The 22,500-nt window shown below is 47.1% G+C and overlaps 1 protein-coding gene across 2 annotated transcripts in view; it reads left to right on the top strand.

Annotated features, from left to right (window-relative positions):
- LOC138510377 (coiled-coil domain-containing protein 171-like) overlaps window positions 1-22,500 on the top strand; it is a 3,784,015-nt gene that overhangs the window by 632,239 nt on the left and 3,129,276 nt on the right. For both annotated transcript variants that reach the window (XM_069625990.1, XM_069625991.1), the window contains one exon: window positions 16,430-16,522. In XM_069625990.1, coding sequence (XP_069482091.1) covers window positions 16,430-16,522 — 93 coding nt within the window. The remainder of the gene's footprint in view (window positions 1-16,429; window positions 16,523-22,500) is intronic.

The following is a 22,500-nucleotide window of genomic DNA, read 5'->3' as shown; positions in this document are numbered from 1 at the left end:
GCTTGGTGCTGTATATTATGTGGTGTAACCTGCGCAAGTTTTTGGTGATAGAGCGCACTGGCACGTAGCCAGTTTGCTCCTGGTGAATCAACAGGGAGATCGCTCTACGTAATCTATTAGCAAGGAGTGCAGTCAGTATTTTGTTATCTACATTTAACATAGATAGTGGTCTATATGACCCACAGTCCGTCCCATCTTTCCCAGGTTTCAGCAAGGGGATTATTATGGCTTCTCTCATGGAGTCAGGGAGGATACCGCGTTCGTAAGCCTCATTGTATACCTGTGCTAGCAGTGGGGCAAGGGTCTCCTCATATGACTTATAGAATTCCCAAGGTAGGCCATCCATGCCCGGCGCTTTCCCTGATGGTAAGGATCTAATTATTGCTTTCACCTCGTCGGGGGTGATTGGGTTGTCTAGGGCTTCAGCCATCTGTGAATCTATTTTGAGTAGCTCTATGTTATCCAGGACGTCCTCTATCTCGGTGTCAGTGGGGGGCAGGGTCTTGGAGTATAGGTCACGATAGAACTCGGAAAAGACTGAGTTAATCTCTGCCTGGGTGTGCGCTGTGGCGCCGTCAGGTCTGAGTATGTGGCAAATGGGAGTCCTAGGGGTTTCCTTTTTGTAAAGCCAAGCTAAAAGTTTACCAGGTTTATCTTCCAGCATGTGCGTTCTTTCAGTGTGCTTAGCATAACTTAGTTTCCCCAAGGTTTCCCAGTGCGACAGGCAGGTTTGTCGCAGTTTGGTAATTTCCTGTAGATGTTCTGGAGTCGAATCTGTCCTACTCTCCAGCTCCCCCAACTCCCTTTCCGCGCCCACCAGGGAATTAGTGATGGACCTCTGGGCGCCCCCCACCGCGGCTATCATCTCTCCCCTCATGACTACCTTATATGCCTCCCACGCGGTACCGACGCATTTAACATTGTGCAGGTTGTTTTGCCGGTATTCATCGGTACTGTCTTTTATGTGTTCGCAAAAGGCTGCATCGAGCAGGGCTTCGGCCCTAAGTCTCCATGTGGGAATTGGGGGTCTGGGCGGGTATACCTCCCAGGTGGCCAACATGGGGGAATGGTCTGACAACACCCTTGGCAAATACTGTGCGTCGCTAAACGTGGCTTGCTGACCCAAACTGACTAGAATATAGTCCAGCCTAGTGTGGACGTTGTGTGGCTGGGAGAAGAAGGATCATTCTCTTCGCTCAGGGCCCTGTTCCCTCCACAGATCACATAGTGACAGCTGGCTTATTAACTTAGACAATATTTTGGCTGGGGGAACGGGCAGGAGTGTTTAGTATCAGATCTGTCTATGAGGGGATCGAAGGTGCAATTGTGGTCTCCCCCCCAAATCATAGTGCAATTTACATAAGGGCTCAGTCGCGAAAACAGGGAGTGGAAGAAAGCGGTGGCGTCATGATTAGGAGCATAAGTACTAACCAGGTATAGTTCCTTCCCTTCCATGGTACCTTGCACAAATGCCATCCTACCCTTGTCGTCCGGCTTGGTGCTCACCACTCTGAATGGGATGTTCGGGTCGATCCAAATCAGGACCCCTCTTGCATAAGAGGAGTAGGAGGATCCGATCAGGGTCCCTCGCCATGTCTTGGCTAGCACCTTCAGTTTTTCCGTCGTCAGGTGTGTCTCTTGAAGCATAGCAATTCCAACCTTGCATCGTCGCAAATATGGGTGTATCCGGCGTTGTTTCACAAAGCTGTTCATGCCTCTGACGTTCCACGTCATTACTTTTATTTTTTCAGCCATAGGCGCCGTGGTGTCCGTTGCTCCTCCTCGGCCTCGGTCGAGGTCCTGTTAATGGTGTATCTGTCGTGCAGTTATCCTGAGGTCTCTGTGTTTTTTGTTCAAACTTCCCAACGTGGGTGCTAACTCACCGCTTCTCCCTCCCATTAAATAAACTTCCCAAACATAGAACTGGTCCAGTGTGGTGACCCTCGTTCTGACTGTCCCGTTTCTGCTCCTTAGGACCATGCATGGTCTTCGGGTGCCCTACGGGTGGGTAAACGTACCCTGAAAAAGAAACTCCTGGGGGTTGGCGGAGCACTTGCTTCGGCCTTCCGCAAGTAGGATCATATCAGCCGTTTAGTAGGCTAGGTCCTTCTGCTGATATGCAGTTGTATTAAGAAAAGTTCTCCTGCGGTTTTTGGGAGGCGGTTCGATGCGGCTTCTGCCTTTTGTCTTCGATGTCGGGTAATTGCTGTCCGTCCATCCAGTCCTGTGCCTGTTCCGGGGTGTCAAACAGGAGGGCCCTGTTGTTGTGTATTACCTTTAGCCTTGAGGGGTATAGAAGTATGTACCGCAATCCTGCTGCTTTCAATCTGGCTTTCGTATGTATGAACTGAGCTCTGCTCATCTGCACTTGGAAGGTGTAATCGGGATAAATCGTAATCTTGGCGGAGTCCCTCTTGATCTGGCCACCTGATCGTGAATACGCCAAAATGACCTCTTGGTCCCTGTAATTCATTGCTTTCGCTACCATAGGCCTAGGTGGACCGCCTGGTGGTGGTTTCTTCGCAAGTGACCTATGAGCCCTCTCTATGGAGAAGCCCTGCGACAGCTTTTCTGCGCCAATCTCCTGCAGCAGGAGGTTCTCCACGTAGTTGGTGGGATCCGGGCCTTCAATACCCTCCGGCAGGCCGAGAAGCCGGATGTTGTTGCGGCGAGCCCTCCCTTCTGCCTCCTCCGCTCTGTCCTCCAAGTTCTTGACTCTCTGCTGGAGGCCATCTACGTCGTGTAGGAGTTGGGTTTTTGCTTCCGTATTTTTGCGTACCTGGGTCTCCAGCGCTTTGGTTCTGCCAGCCAAGGAACGGACATCCTGACGTAGGAGGCCCAGATCTGTGGCCACGGCGTCAATTTTGTTCACCATTGTTGCTTGGAATGTCTTCATGGCCTCCAGTAGTTGGGTGTTGCTGGGTTCGGCCACCGTTACAGTGGGGCCGGTTTCTGTCTCAACAGATGCCGTGTCTGAGGCCTTGGGGTCGGGGAGTCCGTTGGCCGTGAAAGCGTCTATGGTGGTCTGGCGCTGCTTGGACCTAGCCCCCTTCGGCGTCGATTTGTACGAGCACGACATTCCCCTGGTTCCGGCTATGTCTGTGGGCTTCGGGCGCTGAGGGCTATTTCGGCGATGTGCGCTTTCCTTTGTGGCCTCGGGTGAGGCTCGCGGCTTCGAGGTGCGGAGGCCTGTGTCGTCTCTCGGGTGTCTCGGTAGCCCATGCAACGCCGCCGATGCCCCGTTCGGCAGCTGTGCCACCAAGTCGCTCTTACTCTTTCTCCCACGAGCGGTTGTGCGGGATTGTAGTTCCGCGGTCCGTTGGGCTGGCGCTGGGTTCCCCGGGCTCAGTGTGTGAGAGCCGCCATCTTGGTCCCTTGCCAAGCGGTTATCCGCGGGTGGCAAAAACAAGTCTTTCGAGCTTACACTCTCGAGTGTGGAGGGTCCTGGAGCTTCCCGCAGGCGTCTGCAATAATCGTGGTGCTTCGCAGGGTCTGTTTAATGTTTCAGAGCCGTAGAAAACAGCTTATAAGTGGCACATCTAGCGGAGCTCGCCGAAGTCACGTCCTCTCTACATGGCGGTAAGCCACGCCCCCCAATCTATACTTCTTAATATGCCATTTGACGGCTCAAGGTTGTTTGGCAGCAAGGCAGTTGAAAGTTTGGAGAAGCTGCAGACCTCCAAGGCAGCAGCAAAGTCACTCAGTGCCGCTAGAAGACAAACTCAGCAACGCCCCTACACAGGCTCATCTTCCTGGATGGGTCGTCCCTTTCGTTTTTACTCCTCATTTGGAAGAGGAAGGGGACAGGCCAGTCAAAGAGGGCAAAGGAAATTTCCTCGGGAGCGAGGAAGAGGTGCTAGATCTTCCCCAGCAGCACAACTGTCCCTTCAGCCGCTGCTGGAGCTGCCGCAAAACTAGAGGTTTTGACGCACAAGACCCCAGTGGGAGGCAGGATCTCACAGTATCTGAAAGAATGGCGGGGCATTACTTCAGATGCTTGGGCACTGGAAACAGTATCCCAAGGTTACTGCCTTCCCTTTCTAAAGAAACCTCAGAATCGCCCACCGGAATACAACTCTACCAAAAATCCAGACCCGCTCCTGTTGCAGGAAGTTTTAACCCTGCTACAGAAAGGTGCAATAGAACATGTACCTGTAGCCGAGAGGAACGAGGGTTGGTATTCCCCATAGTTCATCATTCCAAAGAAGGACGGAGGACTGAGACCCATCTTGGACTTGAGAAACTTGAAGACTGGTTGGTATCATTGGACCTTCAGGATGCTTACTTTCATGTGCCAATCCTTCTCAAGCGCAGAAACTACATGAGGTTCGCGATTGGCAATTCTCACTATCAGTTTCGAATTCTGCCATTCGGTTAACCTCCGCCCCAAGATTTTTCACCAAGTTGATAGCGGTAGTGGCAGCGAGTCTCAGAAGAGGGGGGATTCATGTCTACCCCTATTTGGACGACTGGATGATCAGGGCACGTTCCCCAGAACAAGCCCGAGACCATCTATCCAAGACTTGCCACTTCCTTCACAAACTAGGGCTTTCTCTGAATTTAAAAAAGTCAAACATGATACCATCACAGAAACTCCAGTTTATATGAGCAGTCTTGGATACTTGTTCGGGCAAAGCCTCGCCTCCCGAAGAGCGAGCTCACCACCTTCTGCATATGGTAACAAAATTCCAGAATGCCCAGTATCTACCGGCCTTCGACTTTCTCAGGTTGCTCGGTCTCATGGCATCCTGCGTTTTTCTGGTGCCAGAGGCCAGATTGAGAATGAGATCTCTTCAATGGGCTCTCAGGACACAATGGTCCCAATTTTCAGGGGAAATGTCAGATCTTTTACAAGTTCCAACCAGGGTGGCACAGGATCTACAATGGTGGACTTGCAGACAGCACATCCTCAGAGGGGAATCTTTTTGGCAACCATGGCCGTAGATAACAGTAGTGACGGACGCCTCCCTTACTGGAGAGGAGGTGTAGGGTCACTACCACTGTGCAAAGAGGCAATGCAGCTCTGGTTCTGGGAAATACAAGAAGGGATCGCTCTATCTGCCATTCACCTAGCTGGAGAGCAAAACATAGTGGCGGACGCTCTGAGCAGGCAGAGCACAGTCTCCCACGAGTGGGAGTTAGCTCAGGAAATCCTTCTGGAGATATTCACCCTTTGGGGATCCCCTCAAGTGGATCTGTTCGCGACCAGTGTCAACAGGAAATGTGAACTGTGTTGCTCAAGGGAATTTCCCCCGAGAGGAGCTCTAGGAGACGCATTCATAGTGGACTGGGAGTTTCCACTGCTTATACGCATTTCCTCCAGTCCCTGTGATCCCTCAAGTAATCAGGAGGTTGAGGAAGTTTGGGAAAATCATGATCCTAATTGCCCCGGATTGGGCAAGGAGAACGTGGTACCCGGACCTTCGCGACATGTCCATCTGCCCTCCAATACATCTTCCAAAAAGAGAGGATCTTCTCTCGCAAGAGGGAGGTCACGTTCTCCATCCAGAGGTCAACATACTTAACCTTCACGCATGGCTTCTGAGAGGTTGAGATACAAGGATTGCGACCTTCCGGATGATGTTATGGAGATTTTGCTTTCGGCCAGAAAGCCAACAACGAAATCTCTGTACCGGTGTTGTTGGAACAAGTTCAGTAACTGGTGCAGGGATATTAATGTGGACCCTTTTCAATGTTATATTCCAATGGTATTATCTTTTCTGTTACATTTGGCTAATCTGGGGCTCCAGCTTAGTACGATAAAAGGATACGTAGCAGCGCTATCTATATTCAAGCACTCGTCCGAAGAAAAATCTTATTTTAAGATACCTTTAATAATACAATTTCTAAAAGGTTTAAACAATGTTTTTCCACCAATACCTTTTCAAGTTCCTGTGTGGATTTAAATTTGGTACTGAAATTTCTGACATGTGCACCTTTTGAGCCTTTACATTCTTGCCCATTAAGGCTTCTTACTCTGAAAACTATACTTTGAAGGGATTGTGTCCTCCGACGTATTCGGAAATTTTTTCTGTAGAGGGTGCTGCGCGTCGACGTCCGCCGAGTCGATGTCCCTCGACTGCCACCGTATCGGCGCCGACGTCACCATGCCCATAAATAGCCATGCGCGGCGTCCGTTGCTCAGTTCCGTTTTTCCGCGCTTCGTGGGGCCTCGGAACATCGTTGCTCAGTTCAGTCAGATAAACCTTCTAAATCTACTCGAATATACCAACTCGTTCTCGATGGCATCTTCATCGGAACCGACAACGCCCCGATCCGGCTTCAAAAAAATGTCGAGACTACGGTAAAAAAATGTCGATAACAGATCCACACAGGATCTGCTTGTGGTGCTTGGGAGCCGAGCACCATTGTTCGGAGTGTGAGGACTGCATGTACATGACGGCGAAAGCCTTGAAGGAGCGCAAGGGGAAGCTCGAGAGAGGTAATTCAGTCAAAACCTCCTCGAAAGTTTCTTCGGCTGAGTCGAGGCATTCGTCTCCTCGCCGTCGAAAGCATTCCCATTCTAGATCTCGAAGTAGCTCCCACCATTCATCGAGATCAAGATACTCAAAGAAGTTCCCCTTTCTCGTCGTCTTCTGTTTCCCCAGAAAGGGTCTCCCGCCCCACAAAACACAGCTCTCAGGCTGAGTAGGAGGAATTCAGGAAGAAAATGTTAAGCGTCTTCGAGAAAGTGGCCTCGACCCCCTCGAATACAGCTGAGGGTGATACCCCGGGTGAAAAACCCAAAAAATCAAAACGCAGCGAGTTGCTGCACCCGGTGAAACATTCCACCCGAGAGCGCCACGGGCTATCGGGTAAGAAGGCACCGTCTTCGACACCGTCGTCGAAGATCCCTTCGACGCATGGATCGGCGCCATCAACGCCGTTGTCGAAGGGTTCTTCGACGCATTGGTCGATCGACTCGACGCCATCGTCGACGCCGACATCGACGCTGATGAAAGAGAAAACCACGGCTACTCCACAGCCAACGGTGATTCCAAGAGCCTCCGGCACGACGCCGAGACCGTCGTCGACATCCTCGAGTAGGATCCCGATCCTCTCGAGTTCTTCGAGGCCTCTTCCAGTTTTCTCGATGCCGTTCTCTGCGCCTTCGAAGCTTGTCACATCGGAGTGGACGACATCGACGTTTTCTCGCCCAATAATGACGAGTTTGGCTCCTTCTGCCTTAGAAATGGGTTTTACACCATTTCAGAGGTCAGAGTATCCTGGATTATCTTCAATTTATGAAGAAGGGGAAGATTCTGACCAGGAAACCTTCGGGTTGCAGAGGACCACACTACCTGTTTCAGAGGATTTTACCTCTGAGGAAAGAAGGTTGAAAGACCTACAGGAGTCATTACATGAGGCAAGTGGGCTGGACACTTCCCCAGAAGTGGAATTTGTTAAGCCAGACCCAGGGGAACATGCCGAAACACCCTATAGAACCCTGATGGCAACGATTATTGAATTTATGGGTTGGTCCGCGCCTTTGCCTGTTTTTCAACAGGATGACCTGACAGACATATTAGAAAATGGTCCACAGGAGGATCCTGGGGTCCCCTTCCATGCAGCCTTACAAAGAAAGATTGCATCTAATTGGGAAACTCCTGAAGTTATCCCTGCTGTCAATAAAAGATTATCAGCCAAGTATAGGGTAGCTGCAGCTGACCCTGAATACTTATCAAAACACCCGACTCCAGAGAGCCTGGTGGTCCAACCGCCAACTTCATCAAGCAGCAGGACCGCTTACCCTACTGTCCCACAGGATAGAGATGACAAGAGGTACGATTCTATGGCAAAGACAGTCTTCTCTGCTTGTAGTATGGCCCTGAAGTCCATCAATGCCACCTGTACGCTCGCCAGGTTCAGTCACACACCGTGGGAGTGTGCTTCATCAGCGGCTGACTGCATACCCGAAGGAGAGGAAAAGGAAGCCTTCCTTAACATTATTAAAGATGGCAAATATGCCATGTGCGAGTCACTTCAAACTGGCATCGATTCCGCTGACAGTATCAGCAGGGCCATGGCGGCAAGTACAACAATCCGCAGGCATGCGTGGTTGCAAAAGTCTGGCTTTGCTCCAGATGTACAGGCCAGACTTTTGAATATGCCCTTTGACGGCTCTTCATTATTCGGAAAAAAGGCTGATGACAGTCTGGAAAAGTTGCAGACATCTAAAGCAGCGGCAAAATCGTTAGGAGCTGCAATCCGCCAAACTCCTTTTCGCCCCTCAGGAGCATCTGGAAGAGGAAAGTCCTTTCGCTATTATTCCGCATTCGGGAAAGGCAGAGGACAGCTGGCTCAAAGAGGCCAAAGGAGCTCCACCCGAGGTGGGCTTGTCTAAAGTACTAAAGCCGTAGCAGCAGCAGGTGCCTCTTTACCCTCGGCATCTGCATCAGCTGCCCCCAAACCACTCTGAGGTCTTTCCACACAAAACACCTGTAGGGGGCAGGTTACCTCACCATCTGACAGAATGGCAGGATAGAACGTCAGATGCTTGGGCATTGGAGACAGTTGCCCAGGGTTAGTGCCTACCCTTTCTACACATCCCTCAGAGTCATCCACTGGGGCACAGCTCTCTAAAAGTTCCAGATCCGCTCCTCTTGCAGGAAATTATAGACCTGCTAGAGAAAGGTGCCATAGAACCGGTACCTCTAGCGGACAGGAACAAGGGCTGGTACTCCCCCTACTTTCTCATACCAAAGAAGGACGGAGGACTGAGACCCATCCTGGACTTACAAGAATTGAACAAGTTCCTCAGGAGGGACAAGTTCAAGATGGTAACTCTCTCTCAGATCCTTCAGGCCCTCCAGCTCCAGGACTGGCTGGTATCTCTGGACCTTCAGGATGCTTATTTCCATGTGCCAATCCATCTCAAACACAGGAAATACCTGAGGTTCGCAATTGGCGACTCTCATTATCAATTTCGAGTTCTGCCATTTAGGCTGAACTCTGCCCCGAGGGTCTTCACCAAGCAAATGTCGGTAGTGGCTGCGAGTCTAAGGAGGGAAGGATTCCACGTCTACCCCTACCTGGACGATTGGCTGATCAGGGCCGTATCTTCGGAACAAGCTCAGATCCAGCTAGATTATGTCTGCCACTTCCTTCACAAACTGGGCTTCTCCCTCAATTTAAAGAAGTCACAGATGATACCATCACAGAGACTCCAGTTCATTGGAGCGGTCTTGGACACTTCCCTGGGAAAAGCCTTGCCACCAGAGGTGAGAGCTCAAGATATTCTGCAGATGGTCAACAAGTTTCAAAATGCCCAACGTCTCCCAGCCTTCGACTTTTTGAGGTTGCTAGGCCTCATGGCATCCTGCATCTTCCTTGTGCCAGAGGCTCGCCTGAGAATGAGATCTCTTCAGTGGGCACTGAGAACTCAGTGGTCGCAATTCTCAGGGAGAATGACAGATCTCCTCCGGATTCCGGACAAGGTAGCCCGCGACCTTCAATGGTGGGCCTATCCAGAGAACATCTTGAAAGGAGAACTGTTTTGGCAACCATGGCCGGAGATAACAGTAGTCACAGATGCCTCACTCACGGGGTGGGGAGCCCATGCCAACAACTTGACCATCAGCGGTCGTTGGTCTCCATCGGAGTCCAGACTACACATCAACCTACTGGAGCTGAGAGCGATCAGACTAGCGCTGAAAGCTTTCCTGCCATCAGTACAGGGGAGAAATGTCCTGATAATGACGGACAACACGGTGGCCATGCACTACCTCAACAAAAGAGGAGGCGTAGGGTCACTGCCACTGTGCAGAGAGGCAATGCAGCTCTGGTTTTGGGCAATTCAGGAAGGAATCTCTCTATCGGCAGTCCACCTAGCCGGAGAGAAGAACTTGACAGCGGACGCTATGAGCAGGCAGAGCACAGTCTCCCACGAGTGGGAGCTAGCTCAGGAAGTCCTTCAAGAGATCTTCGCCCTTTGGGGAACCCCTCAGGTGGATCTGTTTGCCACAGGCACCAACAGGAAGTGCGATCTGTTCTGTTCAAGGGAATTTCCCCCGAGAGGAGCTCTAGAAGACGCGTTCGTAGTGGACTGGGAGTTTCCACTCCTTTACGCGTTTCCACCAATCCCTGTTATTCCTCAAATGATCAGGAGGTTGAGAAGATTCTGGAAAACCATGATCCTAATTGCCCCGGACTGGACCAGGAGAACGTGGTACCCGGACCTTCTAGATATGTCCATCTGCCCTCTAATCCGTCTTCCACTCAAAGAGAATCTTCTCTCGCAGAAGGGAGGTCAGGTTCTCCATCCAGACATCAGAACCCTCAACCTTCACGCTTGGCTTCTGAAAGGGTGAGGTACAAGGATTGGGACCTCCCTGATAACGTCATGGAGGTGTTGCTTTCGGCCAGAAGCCAGCAACAAAGTCTTTATACCGCTGCCGTTGGAACAAATTTTGCAGCTGGTGTAGAGAAGGGAATATCGACCCTTTTTCATGTGGTACACCAATGGTGTTATCGTTTCTACTCTACTTGGCAAACTCAGGCCTTCAAGTTGGCACAGTAAAAGGCTATCTCGCAGCGCTTTCAATCTTCAAGCGCACTGCGGAGGAACCATCGTATTTCAAACTACCTCTACTGATAAAATTTCTCAAGGGATTAACTAATGTTTATCCTCCAAAACCATTCCAAGTTCCCTTATGGGACTAAATTTAGTCTTAAGCACTCCATTAGAACCACTTCACTCTTGTTCGCTGAGATTTCTCACGCTTAAAACTGTCCTATTGGTAGCACTAACATCTGCTAGGAGGGTGAGCGAGCTACAAGCTCTCTCCTGTAAACCCCCACATACAATTTTCCACAAGAACAAAGTTGTCCTACAGGTGAAGCCCAATTTCCTCCCAAAGGTGATTTCTGAATTTCATATTACTCAGAAAATTAATTTACGGTTCGTTCTACCCTCCTCCCCATCCGGGGAAAGAGGAAGAAAGGCTACATAGGCTGGACCCAAGGCGAGCTCTAAGCTTTTACATCAGCAGAATGGCTAGGATCAGGCAAGCAGACCAACTTTTTGTAGGATACTCAGGTCACAAGTTGGGATTACCCATAACAAAACAAACCATTTCCAGGTGGATTATTTTGGCCATTCTGGAATGTTACAAACTGGCAGGGAAAGAGCCACCCCAAAATCTTAGGGCTCATTCAACCAGGGGTGTCGCAGCCTCTTCGGCCCTCCAAAGAGGGGTACCGGTCAGAGACATATGTGCGCCTGCCACATGGTCGTCCGCACATACATTCACAAAATTTTACAACCTGGATTCCTCCACTAGTCAAGAGACCAGATTTGGCAAAGCCGTATTACATTCGGTCCATCCCTAAGGGATACATGACATTCTTACTCCCATGCCACTGTTATGGGAGTCTATCAAAGATAAGGAATGAGATAAGGAAGTTACTTCTTACCTTGTAACGTTCTTTCGATGGGATGTTCCTCCGACGTATTCCTTATCGCCCCTCCCATCCATTCCCGGAGTAATACTTCCCTTGTGGTTGCAGCTTACACTCCTTCAAGGTCAATAACCAATTCAGGCATGACTTTTCTTATGCTACAAAACGGAACTGAGCAACGGATGCCGCGCGTGGCTATTTATGGGCATGGTGACGTTGGCGCTGATACGGTGGCCGTCGAGGGACATCGACTGGGCGGACGTCGACGTGCAGCGCCCTCTACAGAAAACATGTCCGAGGCCAGCAAGCTGGAGACGTATTATCAAAGATAAGGAATACGTCGGAGGAACATCCCATCGAAAGAACGTTACAAGGTAAGAAGTAACTTGTTCTTATAATTGTAGTGACATCAGCCCGCAGAGTAAGTGAGTTGCAGAAACCTTCTAGTGGTCCTCCTCACACCATCTTTCATAAAGATAAAGTTGTCCTTAGAGTCAAGCCTTCTTTTTTCCCAAAAATAGTTTCAGACTTTTACCTGTCACAGAAAATAATTCTACCTACTTTCTACCCTCCTCCTCACACAAGTAAGGAAGAGGAAAGACTACATAGGCTAGATCCTAGAAGGGCTCTTAGCTTTTATATCTCAAGATTGTCAAAAATACGTCAGTGTGACTAACTGTTTGTGGGATACACTGCTCGTAAGTTAGGACTACCTGTAACTAAACAAACATTATCAAGATGGATAGTCTTAGCCATAACAGAGTGTTATAGGCTAGCTGGAAAAGATCCCCCTGAGGGTTTAAGAGCTCATTCAACTAGGGGCATGGCAACTTCAACAGCACTTAAAAGGGGTGTTCCTGTACAATATATTTGTGCAGCAGCCACATGGTCATCCATGCATACTTTCATAAAACATTATGCTTTGGACTCAATTACCTCTCCATGAGGTCTATTTGCCAAATATGTGCTACATTCAGTACATGACTAAAAAGATATCTGTACTCCCGCCTCCAATAGAAAACCACAGTACAGTTTACATGGTTTACACTCTGATTTCTTTTGAGGCTGGGGTCAAAAGAGGCACGTCTTTAACCATAGTCATGGGCTCTGATACACGAAAAAACCGAACTGAAGCCAACGGGCGCGCTCAAGGCCTTTATACAACTGATGACGTTGGTGATCGACGGAGGCTGCCGAGGGACATTGACGCTGTTGCCTCGAGTGGAGCGTCCTCTGCTGGACAGAGGAAAAAATGTTCCGAGGTGAAACTGAAGATAAGGATATATATCTAAGATGAGGAATACGTGGGAGGAACATCCAATCGAAAGAACGTTACAGTTGGTAAGTAACTTGTTCTTTTGTGGTTTACACAGCACCTTCAGTGCAGTGACACAGGGTTGTCTTTTAGACTTCCGACCAACTCCATTTCTGGGGCTGACTACTGTCTCGCAGAAAAGGGTAAAGTTGCCATTAACTTTACATAGCCATTTAACCAGGGATCCAGTATACCCCATCTTACATGGAGTATTGGAAAGGGTTAATTCTTAGCCCTTTTTATCTGTACCTGTTGGAGCATTGTTTCGCTCCCTTGACATTAAGACTTGGCTGGTGGTAGTGGTACCTACCCTAATTTTCCTACCGCTATTATATTACATAACGTGGTATTGTTTTCGGCTATTTTAGTAGCCTCGAACTTTAAACCCGCTAGTCCAAATACTTTTTATTTCGGCTCCGGTTGGGTTTAATCGCCATTTCTTTTTGTTAACATCCTTCTTGGGTCTTTCTTTGCGCGGCTAACCAGGTTTGCCTCCTTTGTTCACCGACCTTTGGCGGGCTTCTGACCAGAAGCCCTCCTTTGGCATCTCGGTGTCTAGGTGGGCTGAATGTGAGGGAGGCGTGTAGTAACCCCCTGCACAGGGTCTCCTTGGAGACCCAAGTCACACTTTGGGTTGATTGGCTGAGGTGGTTGTCCGGGCTGGACAACCCCCCTGCTGAGTGATTGACAGCCAGGCTGAGTGAATGGGGGATTTTGGCATAAAAAGCAGGACTCTTGAGCTAGAAAGCAGAGTCGCCTCTGGAACTACAAGGAACCAAAGAGAAGCGGAGAAGAAGGCGGCTGCTGCAATCCCGAGACCCGGTGAAGCCCTGTTGCAGTCCTGAGCTATCTACCCCTTCAACGACTAAGAGAAGATCCAGCCCAGAGTCTTCTTCCCTTGAGCCTGGTGGGATCAACCAGCTCGTCTTTTCTTCAGACAGAGAATCCTCTCCTGGGTCGAAATCACTGCTGTGCTGTAGTGGTCCGGATATCCATCAGAAGAGCCCTCTCCTGATTTAAAGGAGCGCACCTTTTATTCATCGTTTTCTTTTTCGCTGCTGCTGGCCTCATCCCTGGGTAGTGCAGATCGCTCCAGACGTCCTCCTTCTTGTCCCCATGACTGAAGCCGCAGGAACCGTGAGTCTGACCAGCCAGAATCGGGGTGAACCCTTTTCCTCTACGAAGATTTGTTCTTTCTTCCCTCCCTCTTATAACTTTTCCTTCCATTTGACAATCTTTACGAACTCTTGGAATCTCGAATCTCGAACTGTTCAACGTTTGATCCTCTGCAACTGAGCATCTGCTCCATTGACACTGGCGCAGGCCTATTGACTTTAATCTGTATCTTTGAATAAGTCCTCGAGTCTCCTTGCCTTGAAAAAGTATTGCCTATGATTTTTATTCACTTTTCCCTTGTTTGAAATTCTTAAGTACAAAGTGTGTTTTAACTTCGGGAGCATTTCTATCCGAGGGTACGCGTTAGTATCGCAACACTGGTCTGTTAAATCCTAATGTACTTACCTTGAATTTACTGGAACAAGTGGAATTGGTTGTGTAGTGTATTTTACGTGTGGTTTCGAATTTATAGAAGTGTTGTGTTTTATAACAGATGATTTAAAAATAAATGTACTTATGTTTTTTACCTGAAACCTTGAGTCAGTGTTTGCTTGAGTCACAGTAATTGTGGTCATTTGTGTAATCTCTACTACTGCTCACTTACTCTTGAGATAAGTCTGGCTGCTCCGCTACTGCTACCACTTTAACAGTGTAGCACAGGCTTGTACCAAAGGTGAACTTGTATTACCACTTGTAGTCTTAATTGTGTGTAGTTATCCCTAAAGGCACTGCACAGGATTCTGCCTAACAAACCTGATGGAGGGAGGCTAGCATTCAAGAAAGGTCTGAGCCCGGAAGAGGGGGATCCAAGGGTAAAAAGTCATCAGCCAAAAATGTGTGAATGTAACAGACGTTATCCTTTTGAATGCAAGCCATAGTGAACCCGACTGAGGGAGACCAACATTCGAGAGGGGTCTGAGCCAGGAAGAGGGGGACCCAGGGGTGAAGAACCATCACCCTTGTGCAAGCAGAAAGGAGCTCTGGTTTTGATTTTGAATATATCAGGCCCTCGGAAATAAGAAACTTAACCACGCCGAAGGTACTGATATCTCTAGGAACATTTGTGGATCTGAGCCCGGAAGAGGGGGATCCAAGGGTGAAAAGTCATCACCCAACAAACATGCAGATGATGTTATTTTTTAATACATCATTTCCTCGAAGGCAAGAGACTTTTTCAAGAGACTTAACCAATGAAGGTCCTGATAGCTTTGAACGGAACTGTCATCTCGTGCTGGGAAAGCTCAAGGGTGTGCTGTGCTCAGGAGTCCCACCTTGTCCTGTGCTTAAAATATTGGGAAGGGAGAACCCCGGCTGCCACATCCTGACTTATCATTTGTGAATACTTCGTTCTTTTTTGTGAACCCTATCCCTACTCTTTTGTATTTAGTTGTAACAACTGGCAATAGTTTTTTTTAGTATAGGCCTTTTATTTGACAAGATGCCACTAGGACTGCCTTATTTTTCATTTGATGGTCATAGCTTGCTCTCATTTTAGCTTTATGTTTAGATCAGGTGTTTTTCCCACCTGCATATCCAGTTTAAATAAACACCCTTAAACTGTGATCACTTGTGTCTGTCTTTACTGTTACCACCATGAGTTTGTTACATAACCCTCTCAGCATGTGGAAAATGTTTCAATTTCTTACTCACCACGCTACGAAAACTCTAATGTCCACCCTTGTGCTCGGAGAACTTGACTATTGCTCATACCTATTCTATGGCCTTCCTCTGTACTCCTTCAACCCTCTAGACAATTTTATCAACGTCACTATTGGCACCGCCTACAACCTACCAAGACCCTCTCACTTCTACCTACCAATACAATGCTGTTTGGCTTTCCAACCACAGCTGCTCCCTTTTAAAGTTTATCTCCTAGTTTACAAAGCGATCATTGGCCTTGCTCCTCAGCACATGTCTGACTGTATCTCTGCATAGTTATCATCTTATTCCCTCCGATCCACCTCTCCACTCAACCTCACTGTCCCATGACCTCCTCTCACATCCGCTACTTCTCCCTACTCAGCACATTCCATTGGAACATGTTGCTCGTCATTATCAAAGCCAGCCCAAATTTGGATATCTTCAAAGCTCGGCTTTAACTTAACCTGCTTGCCAGAGAGGGAGCTCCCCCTGCCCTCTTCACCAGCACCCACTAACTGACCCCACCATGCCCTCCAGTGCCGCGTAATAAAGTGATTTTGTTCATTTGTGCAGTAATCCTTTTTAGTTTTAAGCAGTTGCCCGCCTGGTTACCTTTGTAAGTCACAGGTTTCCTATATTTTCCTTATTTGTTTTGTTTGTCCCTGGTCTGTGTGCCATTATGTTCACACCCTCATGAACTGGCTCACCAGGGAATTCCTCTGCCATCTGTAAACGTGTCATTGTAAGTTATTTCTGATCATATTTGAAATCCCTGTTCTTGCAATAAACACAAGTGCAAATAAATGTAATAGTGAGGAACAATTATTGGCATTATGAAACCTGTTTGAGTGTGCTCTACATAGTGTTTGTGATCTTGTGCCCATAAGGTTAACCAAATGGCTACTGTATTATTCTGAGACTTTGCAATGTGTAAGCAAGGCTTTTTTTTGTATTGAGGTTGGGATGGAGCACAGCAGTGGGCAAAGGAGACAACCTAGCAGGGATACAATGGGATGTGAAGAACGAAGACGTCTCCAGATTCTATTTCAGGTATTTTTGAATTGTAGTTATGTATATCAATGTAGAAGAGAGTGTTCCAAATTTTATCATTCTTGACATACTTTTCTTTTGAGCCGAACAATTGAAATATTACATTTCAGCACAAGATAACAAAGAATATCACAATTTGAGTGGGGGTTAGGAAGTCTGCAGGGCCTTTCTGGTTCTAAAAGTGTTAGCCTTGTAAACCACCAGAGAAAATGGGCACATAAACCTCCCTGCATTTGGTTAGAATAGGAATGTGATGTTTTACCAAAGGCTTGTTTGCCCTGGCCAATGCAAGGGAGGCTTTTAGTAACAGGACTTTGTTGATCTAGAAAGATAGTCTTGTCTTTGGTAGCTTGAATGGCCTGAGAACACATTTTTGATGTTGGCACTATGACGAGTCAGGAATTGGAGGCGGACACAAGGTGATGTTCTTTTCAAAATCAAACATTTTATTAAACATACATGGGTTGGAAAAACATCTCTCTACCCCTATTCTGCAAAGGAATTCTTCCTGCCTAAAAACCAAAACTAAGGATCTGTCTGGGTGAAGTAGTCAGTAACGTAAAAAACATCCTTGTGTCCAAACATTCTAAGCTGACCCTCATACTAGAAACAAAATAACCAGAAGGTGCAAGGAAATGTCTTGATACCAGCAAAAAGTGTTCAGAATCAAAATATAAGGATGGCATCAACAAAAATAACTTCAAAGGACAAACCTTTGGATCCAGAGGGTGGTTCCCTTCCCTTGGAGTTTTGGGAAGGGTGGCAACAAAATGTCTCTTTATCAAAACATTATTTTTGGGTCTTTGTACTGAACTCACAATGTTCTTGTTCAAATAATGAATTCCATAGCCATCTTTCTTTAACTTCATCAAACAGTACTTTCCATAACAGCCTTTTGTTTGCTTGGTCAAACAATACATTCCATGACAGTCTTACTTCAGCTTGATCAAGCAATAATGTCCATAACAGCTTTTCCTTAACTTGGTCAAACAATAAATTCCACAACAGTCTTTCTTTAGGTTTTCTGGTAACTTTTACGGATTGCCTGGTATACTCCCACGCCAGGAATCCTTCTATTGGCCCTTGAGATCGCCTGGTATACTCCCCTGCCAGGTATATTCCCACAATGTCTAAATTTGTATCCAAAATACAAGGGGGGTCCTGGGAGTCCCTCTGCCGGACATTAGTCCCGGTTACGAGGGACTTACCCAGAGTCTTTAGCTCACTATCTTCCTAGAGGAGAAATATATAAAACATATCAGTCTTTGTCCTGCCCTAGGGCAGTCCAGCACCGAAATGCTAAGCAATTCTCTGAACAAGAGTACCAACAGCAACCCCAGACACATGTTTCGGTCTGGTTGGACCTCATCAGTAGGGTGGAGCTGTGCCTCTCTAAGAATAGTGAGTAAGCGGTCCACGACTGATTTCCCCTAGTAACATAGGGTGAGACCCAAAGTTACTTAAATATGCAAAAAACAAGGGGGGTCCTGGGAGTCCCTCTGCCGGACATTAGTCCCGGTTACGAGAGACTTACCCAGAGTCTTTAGCTCACTATCGTTCACAGAGGAGAAATATTTAAAACATATCAGTCTTTGTCCTGCCCTAGGGCAGTCCAGCACCGAAATGCTAAGCAATTCTCCTCTGAACAAGAGTACCAACAGCTACCCCAGACGCGTGTTTCGGTCTGGTTGGACCTCATCAGTAGGGTGGAGCTGCGCCTCTCTAAGCATAGTGAGCAAGGGGTCCACGTCTGGATTCCCCTAGTAACCTATTTTTTAGTAACCCTTACTAGTAATTTAGTAATTTATTTATTTTATTATTATTTAATTCAGCCGATACAAATAACTTTTCATAACATGTAACATTACATTTAAAAGCTTGATCCTTCATTGCATTGTTACATTGCAAGCGTCAAGTTATAGAAGAAATAAATAAAACCAACATCCTTAAAACACAAGACGATGCAAATGATAACATTTGTTTTTACAGGTAACTAAACGACACAACTCATGTTGACTTTTTAAAAAAAGTAACTATATCTAATTTATGGAGTTTTCGTATGACTTGATTAGTCAATGTATGACTTGAAATAAGGTTTCGTGTCTTGAGATTATTCTTTCCCAGAAGTGTTCTGTGTGTATGTCTTGGGTCCTATGGACACACTGCTGGAACATTTTTAGTCTTAGGTCCTCAGTGGCAATACACTCGAGCATTACATGTTTCAATGTGTGTTTCAAAGACAATTTGCACAGATCACATTTGACAACGTCGGAGTCTAATAACTTTCAAACCGATTTTATCTCTTCAGTAGGTAGCAAATTCAGACGAAATCTTAAAAAGTGAATATTTAAGGTCTCATTGATCTCTTTTAAGATTGAGCTCTCAGGAGCCAACCGCACTGTTCTTAACAGTGATAGAATTTTCCCGTCCACTTGAGTCTGCAAAGATGGTAGACCCAACTCATATTTTAGGCAACATATCTAGAGGCTCAAAGGAAGGCCCAAGGTTTGCTTCCATATTTTCCCTTCTAATTTGGCCCAATTAATTCCATTGGTCATTAGATTATTTTCAACCCCGTATAACATGGTGGGAATGACCTTTGACTTATAGAATTAAACCAATGGAAGGATGGAAAAGTGGCAGAATGTTGACAACATTTTTTTCATTTGGCAGATCAAATGATCTGCATTGGTGTTTAAGAGTTGCTCAAAAGCCGCCACAGTAGGACAATCTTTTATTCTGAATCCCAGGTATGTGATCTCATTGGCAATCAGGATTTATTGTTTGCCTCGTTTCCAGATGAAATTCAGTGAATGCTTATAAATTCTTTTGAATTTAACAATTTGAGATTTCGAGGGATTTATAATTAGGTCATTTTTGGCTGCATATTGTTCTAGTGCATTAAGCATTCTTTGCCGTACTGTAGGGCCATAATGCAGCAGCACGAGATCGTCTGCATAGGCGATCCAATTAAGTTTTCTGCCCCAACTCTTGGACTATTAAATGCCGCTGGACTGAGTGCGTGGCCTACATCAGCCAGGTACAAGTTGAACAGTAGCGACGCTATTATGCACCCTTGGCGGACCGCTCTTTTGGTAATTAAGTGTCCTCCCAAGTTTACTCTGATTTGGAGTTTCGAGTTGTTATGTAAGGAGACTATAATGGCTAATAAAGACATTGGGATTGCCAATGCCTTTAATTTATGCCACAAGCGCTCTTTATTAATGGTGTCCAACGCTTGTGAAAGGTCAACCCAAGCGCTGTGTAAAATGGGACTCTCTTTATCTCTAGACTTCTCATAAACTATGTTCATGAGTAGGCCATTAATCGATGTACCACTTCCCTTGCCGAAGCGCAATTGGAGTTTAGATAGAATTCAATTTTTTTATAGCCCATGCTTCAAGTTCCTCAAGAATAAGGCCAGAGAGAATTTTGCTATCGACATCCAATAGTGTGATCGTGCGGTTATTCTTCGGGTTTGCCCTTTTTATATATGGGTATGACGACAGCATGTGACCATGATTCTGGAAAGTTTTTTGTTTCAGTATTGTTCTGAATAATTTATCCAGAACTGAAGTCCATAAATCAATTTCAAGTTTCAACGTCTGATTTGAAAGGCCATTAGGGGCCGCGGCACATGGAGGGGAACATTGCTGAATGAGATGTATGATGTCACTTTTGGTGAAGTTCAGTTGCCACAAAGTGGATTCATCTATCTGGAAAAAGTCACGAGGCTGTTTTTCATAAAGTTTCCCAAAATAATCACACCACGTTGGTTTCCGACACAATGTTGTGCTGGATCAGCCCGTGAGGGCTTTCAAATTGTTTAATTAAAGCCCAAATCTTTCTGGAGTTATTTTGTTGGAGTGACTGAAGCATAAGTTCACCATCATGCTGGAGCCTTAATTGTCTGTGGTTTCTTCACAAATTCCGGTAGGAATTCTTTTGTGCTTTTAGTTTTCTTGTCAAAGCTGTACAACTGTCGTTGGACCTCTTTAAGGATAGAATATCTTTTATTAAATGTTTTTTCCTTTCTGCAGTTTCACTGCTGTATGCATGATTGTACTTGACCTGGGGTTTCCAAAAACTTTGGGCAGACTCGCTGGTTGCTCATGGCGTCCCCAACTCTTGACGTGACTTTACAATGAAGTTTCCTCCCTGGGACGGTTTCTTACACAGTGCAGACATTCCCCCAGTGTTTCCTCCAGCTCTGCGATCACTCACTGGCTTCCCTCTGTTGCTTGGACTGGGGAACCCTGCTTCCCTGCAGGACCGTACCTCCAGGAGCTCTATTGCAGGTCCCAGTTCTTTCACGGTCCTTCAGGTGTGCCTGCTGCTCGTCTCCTCCTTTTTCCCCACGCCGGTATGGGCGCCTCAGGTTCTCGAGCCGCTGCAAGGATTTAGACTGCTTACTGCTTTCTCCTGCACGGATCTCTCTCTCATTGCTTCTGCCATTTTTAAATATCCCGCACACTTTAGGTCCAGTAAAACGACTAGCCTGCGCTTTAGGATTCAGACTTCTCTTGATCTGCATAGACTCCTTCCTCCTCCTCTTCTTCTCACTAGCTGAGGATTTATGGGAGTTGAAGTCCATAGCTGTTATTGGATTTCTTGGATGTTGTTCAACAGTCTCACATAAAGACACACCAAAACCAGAAGATGTTATGAATGAATTGTGAATGGCTGAGTCATAGATGGAGGTTTTACTAGAGGGATTCAGAGAAAGGGTTTTCGAATGGATTGTGTCCTCCCACGTATTCCTCATGTTGACATGTTGTCCCAGCTTCAGCTGCTTCGGAATTATTTTTAGGTAGAGGGTGCTGTGCGTTGGTTGCGTCGAGTCGCTGTCCCCCGAAGTCCTCCGTCGAGGACTATGTCATCGAAGGCATATATAGCACGCGCAGAACCCGTTGGCCACAGTTCTGTTTTTCTGCGACAGCGATAGCTTCGACGAAATTTGGCGCTTCACATCTTGTGACGTACATTGTTAATCTTCAACATTGAGATGTCTTCATCATTGACACTGACGACTCCGAAGTCCGGTTTTAAAAAGTTTCGGGATTGCGGTTCGAAAATGTCCCTGACTGATCCGCACTGTATCTGCTTGTGGTGCCTCGGAGCAGACCATGATACCTCCGACTGCTCAAAGTGCCAGTCCATGACTAGAAAAGGCCTTGAGGGAACGTAAGGGAAAGCTGAAGGTAGGCAAAATTCCTAAAAAATCCCCTACCCGATCCATGAAACCTTCAACTGACGACTCAAGAGTAGACTATTCTCGGAGGAAGAAGGCCAAGCGGTCCTGATCGAGGAGTGGCTCACACCACTCTTCTTCATCCTCCAAAAAGTCGAAGAAAAGGCACTGTAGGTCGCCTTCCTCGACTTTGTCGTCGGATGCTTCCCCTGAAAGAGTTGCTTGCCCAACCAAGAAATCCACTCCGGCCGAGAGGTAAGCCTTCAGGACTGAAATGCTTAACCTTTTCGAATAGCAAAAACCTAGCCATGGTCCTACCGAGCCTTCAAAAGAAGCCGCAAAGGAAAGGTCTGGCCCTAAGTATCGTGCGCCCTCTAGCCCGGGAAAAATGCCTGATCCACATCGTGAGCCTTCGATGCCTCAATCCGATGTTTCATTGAAGGATCACTCGAGTCATAAGCACAAGTCGAGGTCGTCAACACCATCAACACCTTCGACGCCGGCAGCGCCTTCGACGCCTGCCAAAACATCGACATTGATGCCAAAAACTTTGACACCAAAGACTGTGCCATCCTTACCAGCTGTGCCATCGACACTGAGCACCCCTCCTAAACCAATGGCGCTGATAAAGAAAACCTCGATGACTACTACGGCGTCTGAGCCAATTCTGCCAAAATCTACTCTCTAGGAAGGACTTTTTTAAGCCTCTTTCTTCAATTTATGAAGAAGAGGAACAGTCTGATGAAGAGGCCCCATTTGGCCTACAGTATGGTATGCCCAATGTACC

Source organism: Ambystoma mexicanum, chromosome 6p, assembly GCF_040938575.1.
Source record: "Ambystoma mexicanum isolate Mex_15411 chromosome 6p, UKY_AmexF1_1, whole genome shotgun sequence".
Classification (NCBI taxonomy): domain Eukaryota; kingdom Metazoa; phylum Chordata; class Amphibia; order Caudata; family Ambystomatidae; genus Ambystoma; species Ambystoma mexicanum.
Note: the sequence above shows the minus strand (reverse complement) of the source record. Positions and strands in the feature narration are given on the sequence as shown.